Source organism: Ursus americanus, chromosome 6 (genome assembly GCF_024610735.1).
Source record: "Ursus americanus isolate L20-20 chromosome 6, mUrsAme1.1.p, whole genome shotgun sequence".
Classification (NCBI taxonomy): domain Eukaryota; kingdom Metazoa; phylum Chordata; class Mammalia; order Carnivora; family Ursidae; genus Ursus; species Ursus americanus.
In genome coordinates this window covers 32171805-32185505 of record NC_142132.1, presented here as the reverse complement: position 1 = coordinate 32185505, position 13701 = coordinate 32171805, and the positions used below count along the sequence as shown (strand labels likewise).

Sequence of the window (13701 nt, the reverse complement as noted above, 5' to 3'; positions counted from 1 at the left end):
AAATGAGGCTAAATATCTTCTGATAAATTTCTCTATTTGCCATTTGGCGTCTTTGTGCAATACTTTTAATGGTTTTTATCTTTTTTATTAGACAGTTTGTCACTTAGGAAATGATGAGTTGGAGTTCTTTATATTTTTTATATACCAATCTTTTGTCATTTATTTGTGTTGTAGTTTCTGCTCCAGATTTGTGGTTTTTTATTTTATTTATTTATTAGAGAGAGCGCACCCACATACAAGCGGGGAGGGGTGCAAAGGGAGAGGGAGAAGCAGACTCCCCGCTGAGGCCTATGTGGGACTCCCTCCCAGGACCCTGGGATCATGACCTGAAGCAAAGGTGGACGCTTCACCGACTGAGCCACTCAGACATCCCAGATTTTTGTCTTTTTACTTTTTCTATATTGCCCCATGAAAAGAAGTCCTTAATTTTAATGTTGTGATTTAATTAAGTTTAAAAAAAATGATAGTGCTTTTGGGTCTTGTTTTTAGATTCTTCACTGCTATGAGTTTATTTAAAAATTCTCTTTATTTCTTTCTAAAACTTTGCAAGTTTACTATTCAGAGCTAACTATTTAATCCATTGGGAACTGACTCTTATATATGGTAGGGATCCAGTTTCATTTCCCCGCATTGATAGCCAAAGGTCCCAGAATCATTTTTTTTTTTTTTATACTTTTAAAAAGAAAGGCAGCTCCATGCCCATTTTGGAGTCCAATGCAGGGCTCAAACTCACAACCTGAGATTGAGACCTGAGCTGAGATGACGAGTTGGACACTCAACAGACTGAGCCCCCTAGGAGCCCCCTAGCGTCATTTTTTAAATGATCCATCCTGTTGTCATTGATTGCAGTGCCACCTCTGTTTCCACTTATGCTTTTGTGTGTTTCTGAGTTGTGTATTGTTTTTCCAGTGATCAATTTTTTCATCCCTGGGCCATTACTATGCTGTCTTAAAACAATGGTTTTTGGGGCACCTGGGCGGCTCAGTTGGTTAAGCATCTGTCTTCAGCTCAGGTTAGGATCTCCCGGTCCTGGTATCAGGCTCAGCTTTGGGTTCCATGCTCAGCAGGGAGTTTGCTTCTCCCCTGCCCTCTGCCCCTCCTCCTGCTCGTGCTCTCGCTCTCAAATAAATAAATAAAATCTTCAAAAAAGTGGTTTTAGTGAATTTGGTTATCTTCGGTAGGGCACCTCAGCTTTACCCCCCCCCTTTTTTTCCCTCAAAGTGTTTTGGCTCTTTTTGGTCCACTCTTCAGTATACGTTTTAGAGTTTTGTCAAGTTTTTCAAAAACCTTGTTGAGGGGAACCTGGGTGGCTCAGTCAGTTAAGCATCTGCCTTCTGCTCAGATCATGATCCCAGGGTCCTGGGATAGAGCCCCATGTTGAGTTCCTTGCTCAGCGGGGAGCCTGCTTCTCCCTCCCTTTGCCCCTCCCCCTGCTTCTGCTGTCTCTCTCGCTCTCTCAAATAAATAAATAAAGTCTTAAAAAAAAAAAAAAGCCTTGTTGAGCTTATGATGGGAGTTGTGTACAATCTATAGATGGATTTGGGGAGAATTTATATTTTTATGGTAGTGTTCTTTCTATTAATATAAGCTGTCTTTCTATTTAATTAGGTTTTCTTTAATATGTTTCAGGATAATTGTATCCATTCCCCATAAGGGTCTTATAAAACTTTGGTTAGATTTATTTCTAGGTTATATATATATATATTTAAGATTTATTTAAGTAATTTCTACACCCCGTATGTGGGGCCCAAACTTATAACCCTGAGATCAAGAGTCAAAAGCTCTTCCAACTGAGCCAGCCAGGTGCTCCTAGGTACCTTATATTTTGTTGATACTGGTATCGCTTTCATCTTTTATTTCTAGGTATTGTTGATAGATACAAAGTCAAAGCTGGGTTCTGTTTTTTGATCTTCTAGCTAACCATTTGCTAAACTCTTTATTTCTAGTAATTTGATAGTATATTATGGAGTTTTTAAGTACAGATTTTCATATTATCTATGCATAATGGCTTTTGCTCTTCCTTTCCAATCCTTCTACCATTTATTTCTTTCTCTTACCTGATTACACTAAGACCTTCGAAACAAAGTTGAATAGAAGTGAGATCAGTGGCATCCTTGTCTTGTTCCTTATTTTAAAAGACAATGTTTCTGACATTTTATTAAGAATGACATTTACTGGGGCAACTGGGTGGCTCAGTTGGTTAAGCGTCCAACTCTTGATTTCAACTCAGGTCATGATCTCAGGGTTGTGGGACTGAGCCCCACATGAGGCTCTGTGCTCTGTGGGGAGTCTGCTTGAGATTCTCTCCCTCTCCCTCTGCCCCTCCGTGCTCTTTCTCTTTCTCTCTCTCTCTCATAAATAAAGAAATAAATCTTAAAAAAAAAAAAAAAAAGAATGACCTTTACTGTGGGTTTTTGGTAGGTGTCCTTAAGGAAGTTCTCTTCTAGCTATCTTTTGTAGTTTCTATCGTGAATAGAATGTTTGACTCTACCATCTTTTTTCAGCACTGAGATTATCATAGTTTTTTTTTCCTGTTTTCTGTTAACGTATTGAATAACATTTAAGATCTTTTAATGTTTGACTACCTTTGCATTCCTGAGACAAATCCAACCTAGTCATGATGTATTCATCTGTCTTTACAGTTTATATTTAGTTTGCTAATATTTTGTTTAGTATATTTCTTCTGTGTTTATGAGTTAGATTGGTCTGTAATTTTACTCTCTTAAGCTGTTTGTGCCTGGTTTTTTTACTGAGTTCATATTGGCCTTAGAGATATGATTAAGGATTATTCTCTCTCTCATTCTCTAAAATAGTTTATACAATATTGGTGCAATCTGTATCTCGAAAAATTTAGTAGAGGTCTCATGTAAAACTAACATGCCATGGTGCGCCTGGGTGGCTCAGTCATTAAGCGTCTGCCTTCAGCTCAGATCATGATCCCAGGGTCAAGTCCCATATCGGGCTCCCCACTCAGTAGGGAGCTTGCTTCTCCCTCTCCCTCTGCTTGCTGCTTCCTCTACTTGTGCTCACTCTCTCTCTGTCAAATAAATAAGTAAAATCTTAAAAAACAACAACAACAACTAACATGTCTGACTTTTTGGTTTCTGATGAAAAATCAGTTGTTAATCTTACCGAAGATCCCTTGTTTGTGGGATTTGCTTCTCTCTTGTTGTTTTCTAAATTTTCTCTTTGTCCTTTTTTTTGTTGTTGTTGTTAAGGTTTTATTTACTTATTTGTCAGAGAGAGAGAACACACAAGCAGGGGGAGCAGCAGGCAGAGGGAGAGGGAGAAGTAGACTTCCTGTTAAGCAAGGAGCCTGATGTGGGACTCGATCCCAGGACTCTGGGATCATGACCTGAGCTGAATGCAGACACTTAACCAACTGAGCCACCCAGTCATCCCCAAATAAATAAAATCTTAAAAAAAAGAAAAGAAAAATATTTCATTTTAATTATGGTAGTTTTCAGCTCTAGAATTTGTTTGGTTCCAATAGTACTTTTGCCTTGTGGATGTTCTTGTTTTGTTCATGCATGCCCTACTCCCCATTTCTTTGTGGTTTCCTTTAGTTTATTGGGTATAATTTAACATCTTTGAGTAGTAGTTCCACTGTCTGGACTTCCTCAGGGATGTTTTTGTCAAATCTTGTTCCTGTGAATGGTTCATACTTGTTCTTTCTTTGTGTGTATTGTAATTTTTTGTTGAGACCTGGACGTTCTGATTACTATAATGTATTCTGTAAATCTGTTAACTCTTCAGTGATTGCTGATTTTTGTTTGTTGAGTGCTAGATTCATCCATTTGTGATGTTTCCAAACTGTTTTGCAAAGTATATAATTGTTTTTGTGTGACGTCACAAGTTTCTGTTGTTATTTCTGCATTCAGCTGGTAGCCTGAAAAAGATTTTTTCCTTAAATGTCTGGCTCAAAAAGAGAGACAAAAGAGTTTTATCTTTTTTTTTTTTTTAAGATTTTATTCATTTATTTATTTGACAGACAGAGCACAAGCAGGGGGAGCAGCAGGCAGAGGGGAGAAGCAGGCTCCCAGCTGAGCAGGGAACCCGATGTGGGACTTGATCCCAGGACCCCAGGATCATGACCTGAGGTGAAGGCAGATGCTTAAAGGACTGAGCCACCCTGGCGTCGCAAGAGTTTTATCTTTTTTAATGTTCCAGTAGACACCGCCAGTAGAAGCCACTGCTGCAAAATGACTGAACTGATACAGGTGTCTGTGCTGGTCCCTCAAGGCACTGCCAGACCAACCCAGATTCATAGTGCCAAGTTTTAGAAAGACGTGATCCCAACTATCCCTCCTTATGCATCAACCACTTCAGAAACATGGGCTCCTAATTCCCGCTGCTTTGGGAGGGAAGGGCTGAGGAATTGGTAGAAGGTAGTTGGTTTACACATGTGGTAGGTAGACTTAGGAAGGATCAGCACCCTCTTCTTTCATGTACTTCCCTGTTTGTTACAAGTGTTTGATAAGTTTCTCGAGTTCAAAAACTGTTGATTACAATTTCTCTTTCCAGCTCAGTTTTTACTTTGGGGGAGGAGCTGACCTCTAGATCTTCCTATTCTTCCATTGTGCATCAGTGATGCCTTTGAACTGCAGATTTTATTTAAATTTGTTTTAAATTTGATTAAGGCCAGTTTATCAATTTTTTATTTTAGGGGCACCTGCGTGGCTCAGTCGGTTAAGTGCCTGCCTTTGGCTCAGGTCATGATCCCAGGGTCCCAGGTGCTATCCCCACTCAGGCTCCTTGCTGAGTATGAAGTCTGCTTCTCCCTCTCCCTGCTTATACACATGTGCACTCTCTCTCTCAAATAAATAAATAAAGTCTTTTTTAAAAAATTAAAAAAATTATTTGATGGATGACTTTGATGTCATATTCAATAATTTTTTGCATAAACCATGGTGACAAAGATTTTTCTCCTGTGTTTAGCATGGCTGGATGGCAAACCTTTGGAGTATAGCCAAGCCACAGAGGGGCTGGTAGGGCAAGCATAGCATGGCTTGGTGAGGAGTGCCAGGGAGTACTGGTGAGCTGTGTGGGGCTTACTGAGGGAACTGGTATATCACTGCCAGCAGGAAGCCTTTGGCGTACTAGTTTCCATATCAAGAGGGCTGCAGAAAAGCCATCTCCAGGCTGTTTGCCGATGCTGCAAATTTGCTGAAAGATTACATGTCCTGGGCATGTGACTGAGTAGAATTCTACTGGGTGTCCTCACACCCATACCACTGACTGATTCTGCAGCGGCTGGAAACCACAGGAGAGCTCCTTTCTCTTTCAGTGTCTTTTCAGTGCCCTCTATTAAGAAAATTTGACAGTTTCATGTTCATTTTGAAGGAGAAATGCTCATAGAAATTCTGTTATTAACACACAAGATATCAAATGTTATTTAAATTAATAGGCCATCCTTTGAGGCTTGAAATTGTATGTTCTAAATATACCATATAGTCATTATTAAAACTCCAATCTAGAGATCTTATTAAGTAGAGAATTGAGTCACTATATATAGTCTCTGAAATGAAACTTCTAGAGCATCCTAAGTAGAAATTACTCTACGTTGTCATCAGTTCACTTCCACTGCACACCCAAGGAAATGGGAGTGTATTATGGATTAGTCCACATTCTTTTGTAGGAGTCCATTGATACCTTTCTAAACTTAAAGAATGGCTTTAACGTTATGCTTTAGGGGTGCCTGGATGGCTCAGTCGTTAAGCGTCTGCCTTCGGCTCAAGGCGTGATCTCGGGGTCCTGGGATCGAGCCCCCACATAGGGCTCCTCCGCTGGGAGCCTGCTTCTCCCTCTCCCACTCCCCCTGCTTGTGTTCCCTCTCTCACTGGCTGTCTCTCTCTCTGTCAAATAAATAAATAAAATCTTAAAAAATAAAACAAAACATTATGCTTTAAAAACTTAACTCCTTTTTATCATCACAATAATGTACTTTTAAGAACAGATATATGATACTTTGAATGTAGATAAGCCAAGTTATTTAGGACTTCAGATAACTTGTAACTGTGCAAATTAAAAATTTTCTTAATGACTTAAATCACAGCTTATAAGAAGGATTCCTATTCAGTTGGATTCATTAGTACCTTTCTGAGAGTGCCCTGGTCATGCTTTATTGATGGATATATATTTTGAATGTCATTCCTGCTTATATCTGCTATAGATACTTAGTTCGGTTGGTAAGGGCCTAGAGATGAAGAAGTAAAATCCTTGATCCTTGGGGGCACCTGGGTAGTTCAGTCAGTTAAGTGTCTGCCTTCAGCTCAGGTCGTGATCCTAGGTTCCTGGGATCAAGCCCTGAGTGGAGCTCCCTGCTCAGTGGGGAGTCTGCTTCTCCCTCTCCCCCTGACCCTCCCCCTGCTTGTGCTCTTGCACACACTCTCTCTCAAATGAATAAATAAAAAGTCTTTTAAAAAAAGTCCTTGATCCTTGTGCAAGTTTCCTTTAGATTTCAATAAGAGATACTTTTTAAAAAAATCTTTTTAAGATTTATATATTTATTTTAGAGAGAGAGCAGGAGCGGGAGGGGCAGAGGGAGAGGGACAGAGAATACCAAGCTGACTTCACATTGAGTGCGAAGCCCAACGTGGGGCTCGATCCCATGACCCCTGAGATAGGACCTGAGCTGAAACCAAGAATCTGACGCTCAACTGACTGAGCCATCCAGGCACCGCAAGAGATACTTTCTTCCCTGGCTATTTATTGACTCTTTGGCAATAAGCTTTCTTGTACATATCTGTCCTAGGGAAACAATTTACATAAGCATGTATTATAGCAATGGAGGATCAGTAGATGCCCTTTTATTGCAAATAATAACAAATTATTACTGAAAATAATTAAATAGTATTTTCCCAAAAGATTATATTACGTAACCTATTTTATACAGATTCTCTTTAACGTTTTTGTTCTCAGATTCTTGGCTTTGTCAAGTACACGTATAGTCAGTTCTAGTATACTTTGTAACTAATTCAAAGCAAATATTTACATTTTATTTACAGCTCTCATTTTTATTTACAGTTTATTTGCAGCTATCATTTTTCTCCCAATTTGTTTATCTCTCTAATATCTCTTGATAATTTTTCTAATATTTCTCTGTAGGTCAGGTATTCTTAATTAAGTCTTGTTAGTCTAATAGTTGTATAAGTAATAGAAATAATTTCATTTAGGGGCACCTGGCTGGCTCAGTTGGTGGAGCATGCAACTCTTGATCTCAGGGTTGTGAGTTAAAGTCCTGTGTTATGTGTAGAGATTACTTAAAAATTAAAAAATCTTTAAAAAATAAAAAGAATTTAATTTAAAAGTATTTTGTATTTGTCTTGGGTATAAACATACTTTAAAAATTATTATGTAGTGCTCTGGTTACCAAAAACACAATTCATGTAACTTTTCTGTGTTTCAGAAACCTTTTTCCAAAAAGGACAAAGGAACTCAAATCAGTTGTCCATAGTGCCCCTGGTTGGAAATTATTTGGTAAAGTCCCTCCCAGAGAGAATCTTCAGAAAACTTCCAAAATCATTCAACAGGTAAGTACTAATAGAGCCACGTGGTTTGTCTTAGCTTTTCAAATATTTTTTCTTGATAATTAATCATATTCCACTTTCATTCATACTTTTTCTATGTGTAAAATTTGGGGATTATTAGTATTTGTAGTAACCTTAATTAAAAAAAAACGAACATATTTTCAGTTATCTTTTATGGTTGTGAAAATTCTCTGAAGTGATAGAACATTGATTTTTTTTTTCCTAGTTATTCCTTGGAAAGCTTTTTGGTTTTTTGTTTTTCTTTTTAGCTAAGCAGTCTTACCGCATACTTTGACTTCTAATTGCGTATGGTAGTGTTTGCCAGTGGAGAGATTTTATGGATGCAGGGAGTTGTCAATGGGTGAAACAGTAGAAAGCAAAATGAGTAAATTTTGAGGCTGAACACCTTCTTTGGTCATTTTTCTGGTGTTCTGCCTGAACCAAGGACTTTGTGAGATAGGTGGATGTATAATCTGTTTCCAGTAATTTCGGAGTCAATTCTTCTACTATCTGTATTAATGTCCGTGTTCTGAAGCTCTTAAAAATTTCGGATCTTACTTGACTCTTGAACTTGGGCTCCATTAGTACTAGGAGATCAGTGAGACTGCATCAGTTTGCAGGCATTTCTAAGTTCCAAGAAGTTGTTGCTCAGAAGGAGATATGTATGTAATACATTTCCTATTTCTCTCCTACCCAGTTGTAGTTTTTCAGATTCAACACAACCATTGTGTATAAAAATAATCACATTAAGACAACAATCATCATTCAACTTGGAAAAAATATCTTCCATTAAGGATTTAATAGTGTTCCTTTTATTGCTCAAAGAAAAACTGGTTTCCCAGGTAATACAAGAAAATTTTTAAATCTTTAAAAACATTTGTTGTAGTTAATTTTATTTACTTAAAATATTGACTAGTTTATACAGCTGCTGGGACTTGAAACTGTAGTGTTGTGTTTTGCAGCCTGTGAGCCCGGGTACTCCATGTGCTGCCGCTAACGCACAGGGGAGCAGTGGCTGAGTCAGTGATACTCCACGTCTGGTGGATACAGTACAGACTGTTAGCTTGAGATTATACATAATTTTGACACTAAATGGCACTATATTTTTTTCTGTGGCATCATATCTTTGTAAATCTGGTTTTCTGAGGTTGCTGTGATGAAAATCAGCTACTGTGCAAAAATCAGTGTTCAACAGGAAACGAGTGTGATCATGTCGTCTGATTTCAAGATTTGTGAAATTATGCAGTGGACAACAAGCATACATGTCTAATTAGTAATTGTGGTTATTTAAGAATGAAAACCTTTTCCCCTTCAATTTATGTGTATTATTTTTTCAAGTGACTATACTAAGTGTTAGGACATAAATCCTTATTAAATTGTTGGGCATAACTACTTATTAAACAGAATACTTAGGTATTTCTTTTGGTTTAGGGGGAGCCATAAAAAAATTAATGCTACGCTAAGGGCACTGTTAACCAAGAAAGTTTGGGAATTTTTGCTATCTCAACATCTTAAATTTTAACTTTTTTTTGTAAAGTCTGAAAGTAACTTCTCTTGTCTAGAGTTTTCCAGAAGACCAAGTTCGCCCTCTAGAGGCAAAACAGTGGTCTTGCTATTGAAGGTTTGTATTCTTGACTTCATGATCGTTTACATTAAATATGCATGTGCATACTTTTATATCTTTATGTAAACTAACATTCTGCGACAAGTATCCAAATAAATTACTGGTTGGGTAATTATCTGCTTACTTATATGCTGTATACTTTTAATTAGCTATTTTCATTTTGGAAAACTAAGACATCACATTCTCTTTCATATAGTGTGAAAATTTGATGAGTAGTCAGGGAAAGAACAACTCCTATTTTCATGTGGGAAGAGGGAGTAGAGTTGAAATGCAGTTGCTCTCCTCTGTAGTCCTTTTACAAGTGATGATATCTCCTACCTGCTACTTGTCATTTTTGAACTTTCCTGCGATGTATAGGTACTAGCGTACCTATGGTCGTTTGTTTTCTGGGAGGTGTGGTAGATAGTGAAGTCTTTGTTCTTCTGGTCCATTTCCACACTCAAAATATGTGTCTGCCCATGGATGGAACCTGTTTCTGCCTCTCTGCTTTCTTTTTCCCTGTTTCTGTGTATGTCCTCTCCTCCCCGTTTGTCTGACTTTGCTCTCCTCTTCCCTGCCGTTGTCATTTTCAAGGTGGGCATGATTTTCTTTTATTGGTAACAGTAAATTTATAACTTTGTATCTCTGTTCCCACTTGAAAACATATTTTCACAGTCCTGACTTTTAAACTCTGTAAAACATATGAATATAAAAGTATGTTTGAGGTCCTTTACCATGTACTTCTTTTGAATGAATATTATATGTTAAGAGTCAGTAATCAAAAATGAAGGTATAAAGACATGAAGAATGTTAGGGCACAACTTTCTTTCGTTCTTTAATTTAATTTATTTATTTTAGAGGGAGACTGTGAGTGGGGAGGTGTGGGCAGAGCAGAGGTACAGAAGCAGACTCTGTACTGGGCTTGGAGCCAGACGTGGTGCTTGACCAGAGCCAAAGGCAGACGCTTAACTGACTGAGCCACCCAGGCGCCCCAGGACACATCTTTCATGTTTTAGGGCAGGGCCTTATGTTATTCAGGCTGTAGAAAATGAAGGGAGCTAGTAATTCCAGTGTAAAAGTGCCTGAAAAAGTGAGGCAGTGCTAAAAATACAAAAGGAAAGTACATTCCGCTGGGCTTTCTAAGGATTCCTTACTTGCTTTTTGAGTGGCAAAATAGTAAGATTTATTGAGAGATTAGAGGATGGAGAGTATTTCATAGAATAATAATTTTTTAAAGCAGATATTCAGAAAGGAGTTGATGTATTCTTAAGTATGAATATATTATAGGGCCAGAATTTTCTTTTTAGTGGAAAGACATTTGTAAGATTATAAAGTAACTATATAGAAAAGTAGGGTTTTATTTACAAACTTTTTTCTTTCTCAATTATTACACAGTTAACACATGATTACATTCTCTATAAAATGTAAAACATTATAGGAAGATATGTTTCCTTTCACTTTCCCTTCACATTTTTACGCCTTTTAAAATTAATTTTTTGTGTGCAAGCACATATAATTAAGTGTGTATATTTTTTACATATGTGGTGTTATATATTTTTTTAACTCATTTCAAGAGCAGAATGTCACTATATATAATTTTTTTTGCTTTATTTATCTTTACATGTTTTGCACCCATAGTTTTTCAGAGATACATGAAGTTCATAAGTGAAAGATATTGTAGGTTGAATATTTTTTAAAAATTTTAATATAGTAAATTTTATTAAAGATCTGATCCATTTTAGTGCTTTTCATGTTAACATAAAACAACATAAAAATCCTTTTAGGATAAAAGCAAAGTCAAACTGACTCACGTTTGGCATTTAACTTAAATCAGTTCCCAAGTCACATGAATATTCATAATATTATTTTATGAGGATTATCACATGTGTTCTCTTGCAGGTGTGAAATTCCTGCTTGTGGCCTTTTGAACCAGTTGGTGAGCCATGATGTTAAAAATTGCATCTATTAATAATAAATAGTATTTCAGTTATATTGTAATTCAATTGACCTAAGTTTTTACTTTTTCTAAATAAATTGGCCAGAGTTGGAATGTAGCTACATTGTCTTCTGACCTCCAAACTGCAAATAAGAAAAATTACAAATGAGTCATGTGATGTATAATTGTAACATGATTCCATACTAGATTGAGTATACCCTATTTATGTCAAACTGACGGATCTTTTTTTGCTAGATACTGTTTTTATATTTGCATTTTTAAATAAGAAAATGAGATTGTAGTACTTAGGTGATGTTTCCAGCTTTTCATCACTCGTGTCTTTTTCTGAGTAAAGTTTCAGTTGAGAGGTTGAAACACTTTCACATAACTTTTGATAGGTAAGGGAAAAAACTTTTAAGTTACTTACTGATTTCTTAATCTGAGCACTTCAAAATGTCTTAAAAATCTAAAAGAATAGGTCACTTTCCTCAGTTAAGCCACTGCCTTTGAAATGTTTTACTGCAGGAACAATGACATTATGAAAAGGACTAGAATATGTGTGCTTTGTGAGCAGTACTTAAATATATAACATTGTGAAAAGTGTTAGGGCTTAATATTCTGGTTAATAACTTGATTGGTGTGTGTAGTATTAGAATATTTGAAAACAACTTGTTGGCTTAATTATGCTTAAGTATAGATACTTTTGATGTAAAGTTTGAGTAGTGCAAAAAGTACCTACTTCCTTATTTGTGGTTAAATTGTGGAGGGGCTGGACTGTTTTCAGAATTTATATTTGAAAAGTCCTTAAAATTGTTAGACCCTTGCATGTTTTATTTTCACCTTTTTTTACCCAGTGTAATGTCACCTTGAGAAGGCAATCTCATTTAACTGTTTTATAGTTAATGACAAATTATTGTCTTTCCTATGTGTGAATAGATTGATTTCATAAAAGTTAATTTGTATGGTCTGAAAGTTGAAAGAGGGATTCATAATAGCTCAGCCTGTGCTTCTTGAAGAGGAGAAAAGTATAAGCTTTAAAAAAGAAACTTACTTTGGCTAAAGAAAACTAAAAGAATAAAAGCAGTAAGTTCTCACAAGTTGAACTGGGTGGGATTTGGAGGAAAGTTTTTTGCTATCATCAGAGACAGAGACTTGGAAAAGGGTTATAGTCTGAAAATATTGACTACCTGTTATTTGATTCTGTAAATACAGTTTGTATCAAAGTTATATTAAAAGTTGTATTCATTCTGTCTTTATGTCAGACTTGTATATTATGTTAGGGATCAAATTAGACTGGACAAACAAAATTGTGCTAATAACTTTACCAAAATGAAGTTTACTAAGGTATTCCTGTGTGCCAAAGGGCGATTAAATGTTTTGCCTCAAGGTTTCAATTAAGGTTGAGTTATGCAATGGATTTTATTTCTCCTACTTCACAGATTCTGGAATAAAATTTAGAATCAGTAAAGGCATCATAATTGGCTTTATCCTCTCTACTCCAAGCATGACGGTTTCCCTGGCTCTTTGATCAAGTTGTGTAAGAGAGCCTCTTTATCGTGGGCAGGCATGGTCTTGAGGTGGTAGAGAGGTCCGCGTGGGGAATTACTTCATTTCTGGAAACATTATTCTGGCTGTCTATAAACTATTCACAGCATGTAGAAATATGATTGATGCAGCTTTAACATTAACTCCTTTAGGAACGGTGTTCTCACTGTCCACTGAAACTCCAAGTCAAGTCAGTTTATGTGTCAGGCTATGCTGGTTTTCACGTTGTCTTTGGGAGAGAAGCTCCTATTTTATTCTTTCCTCTCCCCACTTCCAGTATTTTACTTCTTTAAGAAGCTATTCAAAGACTCTGGCCACTCTGCCTTTGAACCTATAGTCTGATCTTTTCTCACATTTCCATCCTAGTCACCTTCTTTTTGGTAGATACCTTTAGCTGCAGAGCCCAAAGCATCAGAGTGTGACAGAATACCATTCTGCTCCCAGCTTACCATGTGACCTCATGTTAGCAAACTCTAAGCTTTTTCTCTAGCAGAAATTGAAGGACAAAATTCTTGATCTTCTCTAAGATTGTCTGGTTTTTATTTCAATAAATGCATTATTTATTCAACATACATTGACTGTGCATTATACAATAGGTATGGTTCAGGTTCTTGGAATATAAATAAATATGAGTCCTAGCCTTTGAATTATTCTAGTATAACTGTGGGGGGAGGCATAGCTTCATATATAATTTTAATGATTTTGAGTGCTGTAGTAGAGTTGTGAGCAAAGTATGAAGAGTACATATGAAAGAATAATTTGGTTCAGAGATGATGTATGAGTTGTGTTCTGAAGTATACTAACTGGTAGGAGTTTACAAGGTTGATGAGATGGGGAAAGCCATTCCAGAAAGAAAATTGAATGAGCAATCAGAAATGCATAAGAATTGTTTAGTTAGTAGGCCACTATATCAGGGATATAGGATAGATGGTGAAAGGTCATTAGCCACAAGATTAGAGAGTTGGGTTTTATCCAAAATACTGTAAGAAAAACCCATTAATTTATGTATGTATGTATGTATTTTATTTATTTGTCAAAGAGGGAGAGCACAAGCAAGGAGAGCAGGCAGAGGGAGAAGCAGACTCCCT

General features: G+C 36.8%; 1 protein-coding gene across 4 annotated transcripts in view; it reads left to right on the top strand.

Moving 5' to 3' along the window:
• The window catches only part of TBC1D12 (TBC1 domain family member 12), a 102171-nt gene that overhangs the window by 27294 nt on the left and 61176 nt on the right, over positions 1 to 13701 (top strand). Inside the window, exons 1-2 of one of the 4 annotated variants that reach the window (XM_045810077.2) lie at positions 7409 to 7532; positions 11032 to 11068. Coding sequence is in view for 1 of the 4 variants with exons in the window: in XM_045810076.2 (XP_045666032.2) it covers positions 7409 to 7532 (124 nt within the window). In the remaining 3 variants the exon portion in view is untranslated. Of the gene's footprint in view, positions 1 to 7408; positions 7533 to 8226; positions 8372 to 9094; positions 9151 to 11031; positions 11069 to 13701 lie in introns of those variants that run through there. The other 3 variants (XM_045810078.2, XM_045810076.2, XM_045810080.2) reach the window with 3 other exon arrangements.